The 18,934-nt window shown below is 38.4% G+C and overlaps 1 protein-coding gene across 3 annotated transcripts in view; it reads left to right on the top strand.

The window, feature by feature from the left end:
- pcnx1 (pecanex 1) overlaps window positions 1-17,122 on the top strand; it is a 45,760-nt gene extending 28,638 nt beyond the window's left edge. For all 3 annotated transcript variants that reach the window (XM_067386624.1, XM_067386623.1, XM_067386622.1), the window contains 16 exons: window positions 97-238; window positions 407-584; window positions 1,694-1,802; window positions 1,912-2,041; window positions 2,124-2,182; window positions 2,304-2,519; window positions 4,239-4,492; window positions 4,618-4,848; window positions 5,722-5,822; window positions 5,942-6,092; window positions 10,169-10,399; window positions 10,502-10,776; window positions 10,859-11,031; window positions 13,677-14,131; window positions 14,214-14,354; window positions 15,391-17,122. In XM_067386624.1, the coding sequence (XP_067242725.1) occupies window positions 97-238; window positions 407-584; window positions 1,694-1,802; window positions 1,912-2,041; window positions 2,124-2,182; window positions 2,304-2,519; window positions 4,239-4,492; window positions 4,618-4,848; window positions 5,722-5,822; window positions 5,942-6,092; window positions 10,169-10,399; window positions 10,502-10,776; window positions 10,859-11,031; window positions 13,677-14,131; window positions 14,214-14,354; window positions 15,391-15,531 (2,987 nt within the window). In that variant the 3' untranslated portion in view covers window positions 15,532-17,122. The remainder of the gene's footprint in view (window positions 1-96; window positions 239-406; window positions 585-1,693; window positions 1,803-1,911; window positions 2,042-2,123; window positions 2,183-2,303; window positions 2,520-4,238; window positions 4,493-4,617; window positions 4,849-5,721; window positions 5,823-5,941; window positions 6,093-10,168; window positions 10,400-10,501; window positions 10,777-10,858; window positions 11,032-13,676; window positions 14,132-14,213; window positions 14,355-15,390) is intronic.
- Window positions 17,123-18,934: the final 1,812 nt, after the last annotated feature.

Raw genomic sequence — 18,934 nt, 5'->3', positions numbered from 1 at the left:
TTAAATTCTGTGTGCTGCTGTTTAAAGACATAGCTTTTATTCTCCGGGGACTCCGTTAGCATTAACTGTACTGATGTGCATGTGTTTTATGTGCAGGTGCAGCCCATGTCATGTGGTTTGAGCGTGCCCATGTGTGGCTGCTGTTTGTGGAGAAAAACATCCTGTATCCACTCATTGTGCTTAATGAGCTGAGTGGCAGCGCACAGGAGCTGGCCAGCCCCAAGAAGCTCAACACAGAGTCAGTATTACCTCTTCTGTCTGACCTCCCGTCTTCTGTCCTTTTTATTCAGTGTTACAGTTGTTTTTTATTGAATAACTGATTGACTGTGCATCTGATCATTGTGTATTAGCTAAATGCTGTCTGTACTATCATTTACAAGCAATCAATTCTCTCTCTCTTTCTCAGAGTCGGAGCTCTAGTGATAACTGTCGCTGGGCTGAAGCTGCTGCGTTCTTCCTTCAGTAGTCCAACATATCAGTATGTCACTGTCCTCTTCACGGTCCTGTTCTTCACGTTTGATTACCAGCAGTTCTCCGAGACATTGCTGCTGGACCTTTTTATTATGTCCATCGTTTTCAGCAAGGTCAGTTCTTATAGTATAGATTTTTGTCTTCTTTCAGGAGTTTGATATAGGCTATGCCCTCTGATGAAGTACAGAGTTGAAGAATAAAGACACTTGTAGCTTTCAGTTAGTTGTTGTATCCTAATATTTTAGACAAATTGGTAGATTTATTACTAACCAACATAAATCAGATAAGAAAGAAATAGCTCTCTGAAATACTTGATTTTGATTGACATTAACACTCACCAACCTGCCAAATGCGGGTGGATTTTCAGCAGTGGCGTGTAACGCAGTCACTCATACTAGTGGGTTGAATTTATATAATATATACATTTTTCAATTGTAGTCTTTTAAAAAAGGCATCTGAAATGATAAACCAAGTGCAATGTACTGTTGTCAAGAATACAGATTTTTTTGAAGCATATCGACACTGAAATATCTGAAACGCTTCCAATACTCATTTTCCGCAGCATAGACACACGATACCAGCTGCGCTTTCTAACTCTCTCATCTCCCAGACAGCGAGTTGACACACAAACCCGTCTCCTCTTACTCACTCCTTTCATTTGCTCCAGATGAATATTGTTTGTGTTACTGGGCTTGAAGTTTAGTGTGGGATTGCGTGTATTGCACATAATTTTACTAATTCCTGCAGATTTTGTGATCACACTTTGGGCAAAATGTGCACATAAAGCCACCTCTCAGTACTAAATTGAGTTCTTTTTTGCTGCTTATTGAGCTTAAACAGTCAAATACACACAAAATAATGTCAAAATGCCAGTCATGGCGAGTATTCACGTAAACGCATGTGTAACAGAATAATGGATCAGTGCGTCAGGTCTTAAAGTGACAGCAGCCTAATAAACCTGCTGCCAAATTATGAGATAATATAAAAATATCTATATGGCAGATTTTCCCCATGGTATCAATGTCAGAATTGTGGCCAGTGAAAATCCTGAGTGGCTAGTAACTATGGAAAATCAATTAATGTCAAGTCGTGGATACATCTTGTACATTATTGTATTAACATCTGGACCATTATCCCTCACATATTGCCAATTTGTTGTTGTTTTCTTAGACACTTTGCAAAGTCTGTATTGTATAATTGTGTGATTTATTTTGTTTTGTAGTTATGGGAGCTCTTTTATAAGTTGAAGTTTGTTTATACCTACATCGCGCCGTGGCAGATTACCTGGGGCTCTGCCTTCCATGCCTTCGCCCAGCCGTTTGCAGTGCCACGTATCCTTATCACACACTGTGTTTCAGATTTAACATATTTTACAGGCCTTGTCAAACTCGAGTGTCTTTGTGATTCTTGCTGTTTTTCCTTGACTCCGCCCCCCTCCAGACTCTGCCATGTTGTTTGTGCAGGCCATTGTGTCTGCTGTGTTCTCCACTCCATTAAACCCTTTTCTTGGCAGTGCCATTTTCATCAGCTCCTACGTACGACCTGTGCGCTTCTGGGAGAGAGAATACAAGTAAGACATTCAGTGTATATCAGCGCCTCCGGATTTCTTTTTCCTTTTTTAGCCCTTTGTTGATTTCATTTCTGTGTTTCAGTACTAAGCGAGTCGATCACTCCAACACTAGACTTGCCTCACAGCTTGACAGAAACCCAGGTACTGGTTTACCTACAGTATCTGTTTTAAATGTAGAATCATTCTTAATTTAGTTTCTTGCCCTTGGAGGTATAGATTTGTGTAAACCTGTATTGTCTCATCTCATTTCTCATGTTGTCAGGTTCAGATGATAATAATCTGAACTCCATCTTCTATGAGCATTTGACGCGTTCCCTGCAGCATTCTCTGTGTGGAGATCTGCAGCTGGGCCGCTGGGGAAACTACACCACCGGAGACTGCTTCATCCTGGCATCTGATTACCTCAACGCTCTCGTTCACCTTGTCGAGATCGGCAACGGTCTCATCACCTTCCAGCTCAGAGGACTTGAGTTCAGGGGTGAGGAGAGGAAAAGACAAGAGAGAGATTATGAGATTATAAGAAATGTACCAAATCAGCATATTAGAATGATTTCTGAAGGATCATGTGACCATGAAGACTGGAGTAATGATGCTGCCATCACAGGAATAAATGGAATTTTGAAATATGTTAAAATAGAGAAAATAGTTTAAATTTTAATGATATTTCACAATATTACTGCTTTTACTGTACTTTTGTTCAAATAAATCAGCTTGGTGAGCATAAAAGACTTCTTTCAAAAACATAAAAAAAATCTTACCGACCCCAAATCTTTTAAAGGTGCCATCGAATTGAAAATTTAATTTATCTTGGCATAGTTGAATAACAAGAGTTCAGTACATGGAAATGACATACAGTGAGTCTCAAACTCCATTGTTTCCTCCTTCTTATATAAATCTCATTTGTTTGAAAGACCTCCGAAGAACAGGCAAATCGCAACATAATACCGACTGTTACGTAACAGTCAGGATCATTAATATGTACGACCCCAATATTTGCATATGCCAGCCCATGTTCCAAACATTATGAAAGGCATTAGACACGGGCAGCCAGTAACGTCAGGATCTGTACACAGCTGAATCATCAGACTAGGTAAGCAAGCAAGAACAATAGTGAAAAATGGCAGATGGAGCAATAATAACTGACATGATCCATGATATCATGATATTTTTAGTGATATTTGTAAATTGTCTTTCTAAATGTTTTGTTAGCATGTTGCTAATGTACTGTTAAATGTGGTTAAAGTTACCATCGTTTTTTATTGTATTCACGGAGACAAGAGCCATCACTATTTTCATTTTTAAACACTTGCAGTCTGTATAATTCATAAACAACTTCATTCTTTATAAATCTCTCCAACAGTGTGTAATGTTAGCTTTAGCCATGGAGCACTATCAAACTCATTCAGAATCAAATGTAAACATCCAAATAAATACTATACTCACATGATTAGACATGCTGCATGATGAACACTTTGTAAAGATCCATTTTGAGGGTTATATTAGCTGTGTGAACTTTGCTTATGCAATGATAGAGTCGAGAGCTCGGGAGGGGGCGGAGAGCGCGAGCATTTAAAGGGGCAGCAGCCCTGAATCGGCGCGTTTCTAATTATGCCCCAAAATTATTTAAAAAAAATCTATGGGGTATTTTAAGCTGAAACTTCACAGACACATTCAGGGGACACCTTAGACTTATATTACATCTTGTCAAAAAAAAAACGTTCGATGGCACCTTTAAAGCTAGAGTAAGCTCTCTCCCCAATCAAAGCTCTCTCCCCAATCCTCCCTCTTGTTTTGTAGAAATTAAGCCGCAAAAACAGGTCATTCATAAATCATTACATTAGTAATGTCAGAACCATGAGCACATTAACATAACTGACCACAGTAGCAATGCTTGTCCAGTATTCATCAACTTGCTGAGGGTGTGGTTACTGATATTTGGAGAGAGGTAACTAACCATAATTTACATCTAGAAGTCTTCAATGCAGAGTAGAAAAAAAGCAGCCTGTTTAAGAGTGCACACATGGTTATTTAAAATGAAATTTCGAAATGGCTTTGGTGCATGGTTTAAATGGATTTTAAGTTTGATTTCAATGGGAAAAACTTAACATTTTAAGAGTTATTAATTTTGAAATGATTATATGATTCTAGTTGAAATATTCTGTCTCATTTCTTTTTTTTTTTTCTATTTCTATCTCAGGGACGTACTGCCAGCAGAGGGAGGTGGAGGCGATAACAGAGGGAGTTGAAGAAGATGAAAGCTGTTGTTGCTGTGAGCCTGGTCATCTCCCCCATCTGCTGTCCTTTAACGCTGCGTTTGGACAGCGCTGGTTGGCCTGGGAGGTTCTGGTCACCAAATACGCCCTGGAGGGCTACAGCATCACCGATAACAGTGCCGCATCTATGCTGCAGGTGTTTGATCTGCGGCGAATCCTCACCACCTACTACGTTAAGGTCAGCAGACAAATCTCGCTGTTCTGTACCATACTGCTCTGTTTCAAAACTGGCTAGGTGAGGTTTAACAAAATAATGTTCTGAAATTGTGCTTAAAATAATTTCTTTATTATTTATGTGTGTAGGGCATCATTTACTATGTCATCGCGTCTCCAAAACTGGAGGAGTGGCTGGCGAACGAAGCCTTATTGGAGGGCTTGAAGAGCTGCGGAGAGAGAAACTATGTTGACTTGGATCCAACCTTTAACCCCAATATTGATGAAGACTATGACCACAGATTAGCTGGAATCTCCAGAGACAGTTTCTGCTCCGTCTACCTCAGCTGGATCCAGTACTGCAACTCTCGGAGAGAGAAGGTAAACACATGCTCACCTGCACTATATTGCTGAAGAATAAGGCTGATAAGTTTCAAGTAATCTACAAGTAATATTTTTTTAAGTAAGAAGTCTCTTAAGCTTACTAAGGCGTATCTCTTAAGCTTAAAGACGTATCTTTTTCGTCAGCACTTGACCCAGTAGTAGTAGCACTTACCTTGACTAATATTCTTCTCCTATCTGTGTATTTATTTATTTAAAAAAAAAAAAAAAAAAAATTCGCTATGAGCACTTTACTGACATAACTGTGACTTCACTCAGCACTTATACACTGTTGTTCTCATGTTGATTTAATTGATTCTACTACTCTCATTTGTAAGTCGCTTTGGATAAAAGCGTCTGCTAAATGACTAAATGTAAATGTACTAAGGCTCTATTTATTTGATCAAAAATACAGTAAAACAGCAATATATATAGCAGTATTATTCCTGTGACGGTAAAGCTGAATTTTCAGCATCATTACTCCAGTCTTCAGTGTCGCATGATCCTGCAGAAACCATTCTAATATCATGCTGATTTGGTGTTCAAGAAACATTTCTTATCATTATCAGTGTTGAAAATTATTGTGCTGCTTAATTTTTTTTAATTTATTTATTTATTTATTTTTTTCAAGATTCGTTGATGAAAAGAAAGTTTAAAAGAACAGCATTTATTTGAAATAGAAGTGTTTTGTAACATTATAAACGTCTTTTTCAGCCACTTTTGATTGATTTAATGCATCCTTGATGAATACCTTTATTTATAAAAAAAAAAAAAAAAAAAAAAAAAAAAAATCTTACTGACCCTAAACTTTTGAATGGAAGTGTTTGTATACAAATTTTACATTCCCATGGCCTCTCTCACTCTTTCTTTCAGCCACTGGACAGTGAGAAAGACTCTCCACTGGTTTTGTTGTGTTATGGTTTGTGTGTTTTGGGAAGGAGAGCTCTGGGAACTGCATCTCACCATATGTCCAGGTGAGGATGCAAAAATCCTTTATTTTGCTGGAGATTTCCAAAAAAGCTTGTTATAAAGACACTGTTTGCGGTTTGTGTATGCAAGTTTATTCTGATGGTTTGTGTTTGTGTTCTTACAGTAATCTAGAGTCGTTCCTGTACGGGCTGCATTCCTTGTTTAAGGGAGATTTCCGGATCTCATCTGTGAGAGATGAATGGATATTTACTGACATGGAACTGCTGAGGAAGGTGGTTGTGCCTGGAATTCGCATGTCACTCAAACTGCACCAGGTGAGATGCGTGTGAGATGAATGTCATCTGTTCTCTGTGAAATGTGACTTGTATTATTTTATGTGTTTAGAATCAGGGCTTAAAAATGGAAAAACAAAATTCAATCGTTCCACTCCGAGCAGAATCTGTATTTTAACGTTTCTGTTCCAGCGTTCCTTCCTTTAAATTATAAACTTTCCGAAACCGGTTTGATTTAAAACAATAACGGTTAATAATGTTATTTTTATTTTATTTTTGCATGTAGCCTACTTAAAAAAATATTATTATTATTATTAATATTATTATTAATTAAAAAACAAAGAGAGTGTATTAGCCGTCTTAGTCAATAGGCATACAATTAGTCTATTATATCTATCTATTATAACAAGATTCTGTCCAAATATAAACCTATTAAACGAAAGGAAAAACAAGATATTTCAAGATATTTCTTCTACTGTAATGAACAGAGTTAATAACTGTGCTAGATTTAACCCTTTTGAGCGTGAGTTTAAAATATTTTTAAATATTATGTAGCTGAAAACACTGCATAGCTGTGATATATGACGAGCTGCGCTCGTCCGTGTCTCGCAGCCAAAGCGTGAAAGTACAGTTTGAATCTGGCAATTATGTGACATCGTTGAATGTTCGAAATCCCATATGTGGGACCGTACCGCTCAAAGGGTTAAGGGCATTTTAAGCAAACGAGAAGCGCATGAAGTGTGGAAGCTTAAGCGGTTGCCGTGGTAACGAACAATGCCCACTAGAGAAAACATTTTTACTGTATAAATATTGTATTAAAAACAAGAGCTAAAAACCTAACTAAATTATGCTAAATGTTTGTATATATACATTATATACAAAATACTTTTTATCTTTCATATATTGACATGAAGCGCTGCAGCTCGAGCTGCCCTCCGTCTGCTGTCTATCCCACTGAAAATGAACTGGGATCTCGTGGTTGTACTGTAGCCTACCAAGTAAAATGCACCCCTGACCAAGGGTATAATGTAAATTAATAAAATAAAGTAATAACGAATAAGTAGGTAAATACAAACAACCTGGACAAATACAAACAACCTGGACAAAGCCAGGCCACCGGGATTTTCCCAGCTGCTCGTGATGGCCAGTCCGAGACTACCTTACATTTAGCACAGTTAGGACTATATTAAAGGGTTAGTTCACCCAAAAATGAAAATGATGTCATTAATGACTCTCCCTCATGTCGTTCCAAACCCGTAAGACCTCCGTTCATCTTCGGCACACAGTTTAAGATATTTTAGATTTAGTCCAACAGCTTTCTGTCCCTCCATTGAAAGTGTATGAACGTTATACTGTCCATGTCCAGAAAGATAATAAAAACATCATCAAAGTAGTCCTTGTGACATCAGTGGGTTAGTTAGAAGTTTTTGAAGCATCTAAAATACATTTTGGTCCAAAAATAACAAAAACTACGACTTTATTCAGCATTGTCTTCACTGTATATCCACAGTGACACTGCTTCTTCTTCTTCTACGGCGGTTGGCATCCAGCTTATTGGTGCATTACTGCCCCCTTCGGGTGGAAAAGATCATCCTCTGTGTTCAGTCTTTTAAAGGAACACTCCACTTTTTTGAAAATAGGCTAATTTTTCATCTCCCCTAGAGGTAAACAGTTGAGTTTTACCGTTTTCAAATCCATTCAGCCGATCTCCGGTTCTGGCGGTACCACTTTTAGCATAGCTTAGCGTAGTTCATTGAATCTGATTAGACCGTTAGCATCGCGCGTAAAAATGACCAAAGAGTTTTGATATATTTCCTATTTAAAACTTGACTCTTCTGTAGTTAAATCGTGTACTAAGACCGAAGGAAAATAAAAATTTGAGATTTTCTAGGCTGATATGGCTAGGAACTATACTCTCACTCTGGCGTAATAATCAAGGAACTTTGCTGCCGTATCATGGCTGCAGCAGTGCAATGATATTATGTAGCACCCGTGAGCCCCTGCTTGCACAGGGAACGTGCCTTGCAACCATGGAGACGTTTGTGAGAGACGCTGTGTAATATCATTGCACTGCTGCAGCCATGGAACGGCAGCAAAGTTCCTTGATTATTACGCCGGAATGAGAGTATAGTTCCTAGCCATATCAGCCTAGAAAATCGCAACTTTTCATTTTCCGTCGGTCTTAGTACACGATTTAACTACAGAAGAGTCAAGTTTTAAATAGGAAAAATATCAAAACTCTTTGGTCATTTTTAAGCGCAATGCTAACGGTCTAATCAGATTCAATGAACTATGCTAAGCTAATCTAAAAGTGGTACCGCCAGAACCGGAGATCGGCTGAATGGATTCGAAAACGGTAAAACTCAACTGTTTAACTCTAGGGGAGTTGGAAAATTAGCCTATTTTCAAAAAAAGTGGAGTGTTCCTTTAAACTACTCCTCAACATGCATATAGTGTAAATAAAGCAGTTACATCAATGAGATGATAGCAGTCCGCGGCCACACCCCCCTGCTAATGGTACAGCCCACGGCGCAAATAACCTGACAAAACATGGAAAAATAGAAAATCGGTTAGATTTAATTTACTCAAATGACTGTTTCTAAAGTCATAATTTAGCAAATGTATCTATTAAAGAAGTACACGAAAAACAAGAAAACTAAACGCCTGGTTTCATTTTTGCATTTGCATTGTATGGTCTGAAAACTTAATTGTGAAGCGTTACACGGACCTGTTTCCTTTCCTAGATCTTTGGACTGCGCCACAATGAACCACTTTTGTTTTGTTAATCTGTAGACCTAATTTTTTAGCCTATAGGCCTAAATATTGCCTTTTATTTTATATGTGTTATGTAGGTAGGCCTAGTTTTCTCCGTTCACAGAAACGCTGCAGATGCATGATGTGATGTTGAAAATTGTACTATCCTGCAATTTTTGCTGGTTTCAAAACGCACAACAAGCTGCATATTACTTGACATTCATTTTCACTTAAATGTAGGCCTAATACTTGACGGTCGGTAACGTATATCATCTGAAAAAAACTAATGCCAGGGCATTGCCATTGTGACTTACCTAACCTATGATGACTTGACTGCTGGGCTGTGTTCAGCCCTGATAAAACGTTGCAAAACGTTTTTTAAACGGAAACGGTGATGCATTGAACAGCCTGTTCTGATGACGCAAGAGTTGCAACTATGGCAGCTGAGAAGGCCATACTTTGTGTTTTTGAAGAATTTTCAGAGTCTGATGAAATCGGTATAAATACATGTCTAATACTGCAAAAAACACTCTGTGTTACAGTCACTGCCCTTGCCGTCCAGAATAAAACATCTCAATTGAGTGAAGGGATTTGTGGAAACTTATCATTATTGTGATACAGCATTAGCCTTGCATTTAAGCATGAAAAGACAAACATTTCAGGTGAAGGATAATCCACTTCTTACCTCTTATCAGGCTTATCATTATTGCTGATCACTGTTGTTGTGCTATGATAATATTGTAAAAATAATATGATAATAATATGTAATATTTACCATTATATAATCAGAGGAGTATAGAAAAGTTTATAAAAGTGTCACTTCACAATACAACAGCAAAATATATATAAGTATAGTATTTTTTTGTTACATTAATACCCATTGTGCGAGCTGTCTTTTTAGTACCGCGTGGTTTATATACATCTTGCCGCTGATTGGGCTGACATTTCTGACACACCCACCAAACAAGAGAAAATGTATCTCAAACCCGTTGCACACCGTTTCCAGGAAACATGTCGTTTAACCCGGAAAATGTAGCAAAAACGTGCGCACCGGTTTGAGCTTGAACGTGCCCCCACTCACATTGCCTAGGCTGTACTATTTGCTTTCGTGATTGGTTGACTGCCAAAGCAAAATATTAAACGGAACGATAAAATAACAATGTAAACCGGTTAATGGCCATTTCAAATTAGCGTTTCTGTTCAGAACGATTAAATTTGATTTTGTTTTTCCGCTTTTGGTTACATTCCGGTCAAAATTTTTGTTCGTTTCTGGTTTTCGTTTTCGTTCCTTGAACCGGTTCAGAGCCCTGTTTAGAATACATTTTAATCTTTTTAATTTAATAAGAGTTAATCTCTCTCTGCAGGATCACTTCACCTCCCCTGATGAGTATGAGGAATCATCTGTGTTGTTTGAGGCGATTTCTTCACACGAGCAGACGCTGGTGATCGCTCATGAGGGTGACCCGGCCTGGCGCAGTGCCGTCCTGTCCAACTCTCCCTCTCTGCTCGCCCTCAGACACGTGTTGGACGAAGGGACCAACGAATACAAGATCATCATGCTTAACAGACGTTACCTCAGCTTCAGGGTCATAAAGGTGAGTGCAAAAAGAAAGGATAAAATAGATTAAAGTAGACTGATGGAAAAGTCAACTTTATTAGGACATAAGTGATTTTATGTTTTACATGTGCATTCTTAGGTGAATAAGGAGTGTGTGCGTGGCCTGTGGGCGGGGCAGCAGCAGGAATTGGTGTTTTTGCGGAACCGAAACCCGGAGCGTGGAAGCATCCAGAACGCCAAGCAAGCACTACGCAACATGATCAACTCTTCGTGCGACCAGCCAATAGGATACCCAATATATGTGTCACCCCTGACAACATCTTACTGTAATACACACCCCCAGCTTGGACACATACTGGGAGGACCAATTAGCATCGCCAACATACGAAACTTTATCGTCAACACGTGGCACAGGTGTGTGTGTGTGGTTGAATGAGAGTGAATGGATGTGTTTTAATTGATGTCATAATAACAGCGCTTATCTCTCTTACTGAAGACTGCGTAAGGGTTGCGGTGCTGGATGTAACAGTGGCGGGAATGTTGAAGATTGTGATGCAGGTGGCTTGTCGTGTGGCAGTGGGAATTCTGGGAATTCTGGGACAGGAGCGAGTGATTCCCAGCACAGCTCAGGACCTACAGCACTGCACGCTTACACACCTCATTCTCTGGGTAAACACACAATCAATGCTTAGACATTATTTACAGGTTTAATACATATAATTATGATGTTTTTTGTATACTAATGAGGCCTCACCTGGGTAATATTTTGTTATATATATATAGTTTTTAGGTTTAGCTTGATGTGTCTGACACTATATAGATATAATATACATTCACCAGCCACTTTATTAGGTTTATTAGGTCACCTTTTAACGCAAATATCTAATCAGCCATCCAATCACATTGCAACAACTCAATGTACACTGCGTTCCAAATTATTATGCAAGTGACATATCAGTACGATTTCAGAACAATAAATATTCAGATTTTAGTTTTTCCTAAGAAAATGTTTGTTTGTTTATTTATCCATGTCTTTTTAGATAACTGGTATCAATTTCAGACAAAATAATTTGCCAGGTCTACTTAGAGGTTGTTCCACATTATTAAGCAAGTCACAGTTCTCATGCAATATGGGAGGAAGAAAGACCTTTCTGAAGATGAAAAGCGTGAAATGGTGCAATTTTGTGCAAAAGGCATGAAAACAACTAATATTGTGTGAAACTGAATGGAGATTATCAAATTATCATAAGATTTGTGAGTGATTAGAGCACAGCAGAACTCTGTCAGATTAAGGCTTTTTAAGGAAAGTTAATCTCCATCGATAATCTCCATTCAGTTTCACACAATATTAGTTGTTTTCATGCCTTTTGCACAACATTGCACCATTTCATGCTTTTCATCTTCAGAAAGATCTTTCTTCCTCCCATATTTCATGAGAACTGTGACTTGCTTAATAATGTGGAACAACCTCTAAGTAGACCTGGCAAATTATTTTGTCTGAGATTGATACCAGTTATCTAAAAAGACATGGATAAATAAACAAACAAACATTTTTTTAGGAAAAACTAAAATCTGAAGGTTTATTGTTCTGAAATCTTACTGATATGTCACTTGCATAATAATTTGGAACGCAGTGTATTTAGGCATGTAGACATATCCAAGACAATCTACTGAAGTTCAAACTGAGCATCAGAATGAGGAAGAAAGGTGTTTTTTAAGCCTCGTTCAGACTGTCAGTCCAAATCCGATTTTTGTGCATATCCAATTGGAATTGGCTCATATTTAGCAAGTGTGAACGGCAAAAAATCACATCCGTTTCAAGCTTTAAAATTCTATTCAAATCGCATTACTTTCTCACACAATGTAAAAAGTAAACATGTCAGACGTTGTTATAGGAAACATGCTGAAAGTCGCTGCAGAAACAAGATTGTGTTGTTGCAAAGTGCCAGTCGAGCAGAGAGTGGCGGAGATGACGGCACGGAATAAAGCCGCACATACCAGCCTGCTACGATTCTTCCGCTGCCTCAGAAAACGCAGTAGTCCAGCGCGGCAGCTACACATTGTCATGTTGTAAATAAGACCACTGTATTGCAAACCTCTCCTTATTGCCATAGAAATCAATGCAGGTATTCCACAAAACAAAAGAGCACCACGGGACACACAAATCAGATCCATACATAGTCAATAATTTAAATCAAATTCCAGATTCGGCTACACAAATAATCGAATTTGGACTGACCGTGTGAACAGCCTAAGTGACTTTGAACGTGGCATGGTTGTTGGTGCCATATGGGCTTGTCTGAGTATTTCAGAAACTGCTGATCTACTGGGATTTTCATGCACAACCATCTCTAGGGTTTACAGAGAATGGTTCCAAAAAGAGAAAATATCGATTGAGCGGTGCATTTGACAAATTACGATTGGCTGTCTCAACTGCATCATGCCTAGGCCTATTAGTGGCACTGTTTTTTTTTCTTTCTGCCACAGTGGCAGATCTCTGGGTGAAAATGTCTTGTTGATGCCAGAGGTCAGAAGAGATTCAAGCTGGTTCGAGCTGATAGAAAGGCAACAGTAACTTAATGAACCACTCGTTACATCCGAGGTCAGCAGAAGAGCATCTCTGAATGCACAACACGTCAAACCTTGAAGCAGATGGGCTACGGCAGCAGAAGACACACCGGGTCAACTAAGAACAGGAAACTGAGGCTACAATTCACATCTGCTCACCAAAATTAGACAATAGAAGATTGGAAAAACGTTGCCTGGTCTGATGAGTCTTGATTTCTGCTGCAACATTCAGATGTTGAGGTCAGAATTTGGCATAAACAACATAAAAGTATGGATCCATCCTGCCTTGTATTGATGGTTCAGGCTGGTGGTTGTGTAATGGTGTGGGGGATATTTTCTTGGCACACTTCGGTAGAGCACCTTTGGGATGGGAGATTCACATCATTGATGTGCAGCCGACAAATGTGCAGCAACTCAAGCCCAAATTGTCTGAGGAATATTTTCACACCTTGTTGAATCTTTGACATGAAGAATTTAGGCAGTTCTGAAGGCAAAAGGGTGTCCAACCTGGTACTAACAAGGTACACCCAATAAAGTGGCTGGTGTTTATTAAGCATTTGCAACAGTCAAAACTAGAAAAGGAAAGTTCATCAAAACAAACATTGCATGTTGTTGTGTCAAAATGTTTTGTGAAAGTTATTTAGGCCTTATGTAATTTCAATGTTTTCAGATAGATAGAGACAGACAGATGGATGGATAAATATTGTCAAATAATAAAGTAAGTAACTTGCAATCTCTCTCTTCAGGTACAAGTCAGAGTTCACAGTCTGTTCAGTCTGGTTTGGTGCGTCAGTCTCCTGCTCGTGCATCTGTTGTGAGTCAGTCGTCCTCATATCGCCACAGCAGCAGCCGCCAGTCTTCGCTCCGCACGTCTGTCACGGGTCTGGAGCCCTGCAGACGTTCCTCCAGCAGCCAGCTCTCTCTCCGTACACTGCCCACCTCCCTGCAACTCCGCCTGGGCACCAACGCTTCAGCCGCCAACCTTGACCCACCCGGCCCCTCCAGCTCTCTCTCCGCTCACTCCATCCCACCCTGCAAACGACACGCCCACACGCTCGCAGGCCTGCTGGGAAACGAAGCCTTAGGGCTGGGGACGGACAGCCATCCTCACCCCCATCATCATCTTCACTACATCCACCATCATCATCACAATCCCTCGCTGTCCTGTCTGAGGAGGGACGACATCTCTTACAGGGTGCAGGTGAGCATCTGGCTTTCTTGTATTTGGCCCTTTTATTAGTGCAAAATTTGTGACGATGAAGTGTATGCATTTTTGTGTGTAGATTGTGGATGTAAGTCAGGTGTTGGATGTGATGAATCATCCCAAGAGGAAGGAGCTGGTTTGGCCGGATGAGAGCATGAGACTGAGATCTGGACGTAACTTCTGGAGAGAGTGGAGTCCCCTAGAAGGCATGGAGGGTCATGTGCGTACATCACACAACAGTGTTTTTATTTTGAACTAAAACTATTAAATTGTTTTCTGGATTTGAAATAAATATGAAATAAAAAAGACATATCCATATTAAATGAAATGTATATAGAGATATATGAAGAGTTCAGGTGCAAAAGCCACTAAATGCCACTTCCATCAAAAATGAGATGAACATAGTAATGTTCATCAAATACTTTTGCTTCAATTTCGCTAAATCCCAGCATCAGCCCATTCACAAAAACCGGTTCATTGACAGAAACCGAGCCAATAGAAAGATGTGAATCGAATCATGATTTCAAGATGGAATGCCGGTGTGAACCGGCTTTCAATTGCAGAGCTGCAAGTTTTTATCATGTTTTTATCATGTTATCAGGATTTCACGAGAAGGAAGTAAACACAAAAGTGTTTCTTTTCCTGCTGTAAAACTGACTGATGGCATTTCAATAACTGACTGATTTTTCATTGCCATTAAAGTGAAATGACTGAACCTAAATATAGGAGCCTGGTAAAAAAAAAAAATGCTCATTTAAAAGAAAACATGTCAGATGGACTTGGAGGTTTTTGCAATGGAATTCTTCATATATTTCATTAGATATTATTATTTTAATGACAATTAAAGGGATAGTACACCCAAAAATTGAAAATTATCTCATAATTTACTCGCCCTAAAGCCATCCGATGTGTGTATTACTATTTTATTTCAGACAATGAGTAATCCTTTGACACGATGTGTGACGCAGGATGTAGGAGTAGCGTAAGTTTAGACTCCTCTCGCGGTACAAATAGGGCTGTGCAACAAACTCAAGCTCCTCTTTTCTAATATCGAAATCCTCTGACATTTCGCTTTAAAAATTCTCATTTTAGATCGGTGTTTTGTTTTGCTCCATCCTCTGTGCTTCCGTGTTCGTTAAATTTATTATGCAAAATCTCTAATTTTTTCTTTTGATTTTCAGTTGTAATATGACCTTGGTATGTTTTTAGACATTCACCCTACTATCCTAATTTCCCACTACTCTCTCTCTCCATAGGTGGTTCATCGTTGGGTGCCTTGCAGTCGTGATCCGGTTAGTCGGTCTCACATTGATAAGACCATCCTGCTGGTCCAGGTGGATGATAAACTGGTTCCCATTATAGAGACAGGAGTGATTGAACTGGGGGCAGAGGTGTGAGAACACACTCATCTAATGTCAGGCCAGAGGAAGAATGAGGCCACACTCACTTCCAGCTGCTGATCAGGCGCAGGAATCCAGGGAATCGTGCAAATGGAGAACATACACACTCACACGCTGTAAGAAGCACACTTGCTCGAATCTGGACAGAAAGCTGCCTTGCTCTGTGTTCCTCGGATATGCTGCATGAGAGATCAGCTCCTGTAAACTCTTCTCTCTCTTTTTCTCTCCTTTATGAGCAGCTGCGGTCTCATTCTGTTTCTTGGGTTCTATGCATCTCATCAGCTGTCTGTAAACACATGCAAACTCACAGGGAACACTAAAGCCAAGCTTGATGTACACGCAGAGAAAGCATTTTTTTTTTTTTTTTTTTTTTTTTTTATAGCTATAGTCAAGTTTTATTTTGTATTTTCTGCCAAAATAAGTCAGGTGCACTGTGCTGCCCTGGACATGCAGTGAATCATGTGACAGACTGTGTTTTTCTAGCTGCCAAGAAAGACAGATGATTGCAGTGAGGATGATAAAACGGAAGCAGGTGCTTCCAATACAGAGCTCTCTTATGTCATACTTATATTTTATCCTCTTTTATTTTGATGAGGATCCATTTGATAACAAAGAGACAAGTGTTATGAGGAACTTTAACTTGCACTATGATTTGTTTTATTTTTGTTTTTGATTTGCAGCTGTGCACTACTTTCTAAGATCACACATTATTTATTCCTCCACGGTTTGAATCGCCATGGTTACCGTTGCCTTTGGAATGCAAAATGCGAAATTGACACATTCTTTTCTGCCATTTTGACTTTTTTCTTTAGCTTGAGGACAGAAGTGGTTTTTAACCACATGTAGTTATGTATGAATATATAAATGTGTCTGTATAAAGATTTGGCTTTGAATATTTATTATTGTATTTACATTTTGTTATATTGTTTTTCATTTACGGGACAAATAAAGACAATGCATAAATATGATTTAGTCCTGAGTGACTGATGATATTCTTTTATGAGAAGGATAAAATGAGTGCACGGTGTATCTGGAGCTTGAACTCATATTCATGTGATCCGGGGATGAAGGTTCCGGCCCATTAAAACATCATGACAGGATCCAGACCAGTGACTGGTTCACAGTGAATGGCTCCGTTTGCCAATCAGTAATGTTTTTATATTAATTAAAGTGCAGTTATTCATTGCTTTGGCTGTGATCACTGGCATAATCTGTATATCAGTACAATGTTTTTAGGTTAAAGAAAAGCAGTGAATAAATAAAAACCGGTATTTTAAAATTGAAAAATGAAAGAGTTTTTGGTAAAATATTAGTCACAGAGTACTGCAAATCCTGTGTAACCAGTGTCCTTTTACATTTTGAGGTAATTTCACACTGATTTTGTGTTATAAGACTAATAGTTGGAAGGAAACATCTGAATTTCATTAGTTGTGACACAAAATAACAAACCATAAACATATATAGAATTGTCTTGATATTTATGCTTACTTTATGAGGTAGGCCTATTAGTAACACTTTATAAGTAAGCAGTATTATATTAAACAATATTACCACATGCAGGTTGAACCATCTCTGCTTGTATGCAATGCAAGGGTTAATAAAAAGAACTGGTTCTTTGAATAAGTACAGTGTTTTCTTTACTCAAGAAACTAATATATATATATATATATATATATATATATATATATATATATATATATATATATATATATAATATATAGTGACATGTAAAGGAATGTGAACCCCTTGCAGAATCTGAAAATGAGAATTATTTTAATAAAATAAGAGGGATAATAAAAAATGCATGTTATTTTTTATTTAGTACTGTCCTGAGTAAGATATTTTACATAAAAGATGTTTGCATTTAGTTCACAAGACAAAACAATAGCTGAATTTATTAAAATAACCCCATTCATAAGTATGTGAACCATTGATTCTCAATACTGTGTGTGGTTACCTGATGATCTACGACTGTTTTTATGCTTTGTGATGGTTGTTCATGAGTCTCTTGTTTGTCCTGAGCAGTTAAACTGAGCTCTGTTCTTCAGAAAAATCCTCCAGGTCCTGCAGAAATTTCAGTTTTCAAGCATTTTTGCATATTTGAACCCTTTACAGCAGTGACTTAGGATTTTGAGATCTGTGTTTTCATACTGAGGACAACTGAGGGACTCAAACACAACTATTAAAAAAAGGTTCAAAGATTCAGTGATGCTCCAGAAGGAAACACAATGCATTAAGAGCCGGGGGGTGAAAACTTTTGAACAGGATGAAGATGTCACAATTTTTCTTATTTTGTTTAAATATCAACATTTTCATTTAGTACTGCCCTTCGGAACCAACAGAAGATACTTGCATGTTTCCCGGCAGAAAAACTAACTACAATTTACCTTGATATTTGAATTCAAAAGTTTTCACACCCCGACTCTTAATGCATCGTGTTTCCTTCTGGAGCATCAGTGAATGTTTGAAACTTTTTTAATAGTTGTGTTTCAGTTCCTCAATTGTCCTCAGTGTGAAAAGATGAATTTCAAAATCATTCAGTCACTGCTGTAAAGGGTTCAAATATGCAAAAATGCTTGAAAACTGATGAATCTGCAGGATCTGGAGGATTTTTCTGAAGAACAGAGCTCAGTTTAACTGCTCAGAACAAACAAGAGATTCATGAACAACCATCACAAAACATAAAAACAGCCATGGATCATCAGGTAACCACACACAGTATGAAGAATGGTTCACATTTGAATGGGGTTATTTTAATAAATTCAGCTATTGTTTTGTCTTGTGAACTAAATGCAAACATCTTTTATGTAAAATATCTTACTCAGGACAGTACTAAACAAAAAATAACATGCATTTTTATTATCCCTCTTATTTTATTAAAATAATTCTCATTTTCACAGATTCTGCAAGGGGTTCACATACTTTTTCATGCCACTGTATATATATATATATATATATATATATATATATATATATATATATATATATATATATATATATATATATATACACACACTGATCAAGTATAATATTATGACCACCTTCCTAATATTGTGTTGGTCCCCCTTTTGCTGCCAAAACAGCCCTGACCCGTCGAGGCATGGACTCCACTAGACCCCTGAAGGTGTGCTGTGGTGTCTGCACCAAGATGTTAGCAGCAGATCCTTTAAGTCCTGTAAGTTGCAAGGTTGAGCCTCCATGGATCGGACTTGTTTGTTCAGCACATCACACAGATGCTCGATTTGATGAACCACGTGACACCTGTCTATATAAGACCTTACAGCTCACAGTGCATGTCAGAGCAAATGAGAATCATGAGGTCAAAGGAACTGCCTGAAGAGCTCAGAGACAGAATTGTGGCAAGGCACAGATCTGGCCAAGGTTACAAAAAAATATCTGC

This window comes from Chanodichthys erythropterus, chromosome 5, assembly GCF_024489055.1.
Source record: "Chanodichthys erythropterus isolate Z2021 chromosome 5, ASM2448905v1, whole genome shotgun sequence".
NCBI lineage: Eukaryota > Metazoa > Chordata > Actinopteri > Cypriniformes > Xenocyprididae > Chanodichthys > Chanodichthys erythropterus.
Note: the sequence above shows the minus strand (reverse complement) of the source record. Positions and strands in the feature narration are given on the sequence as shown.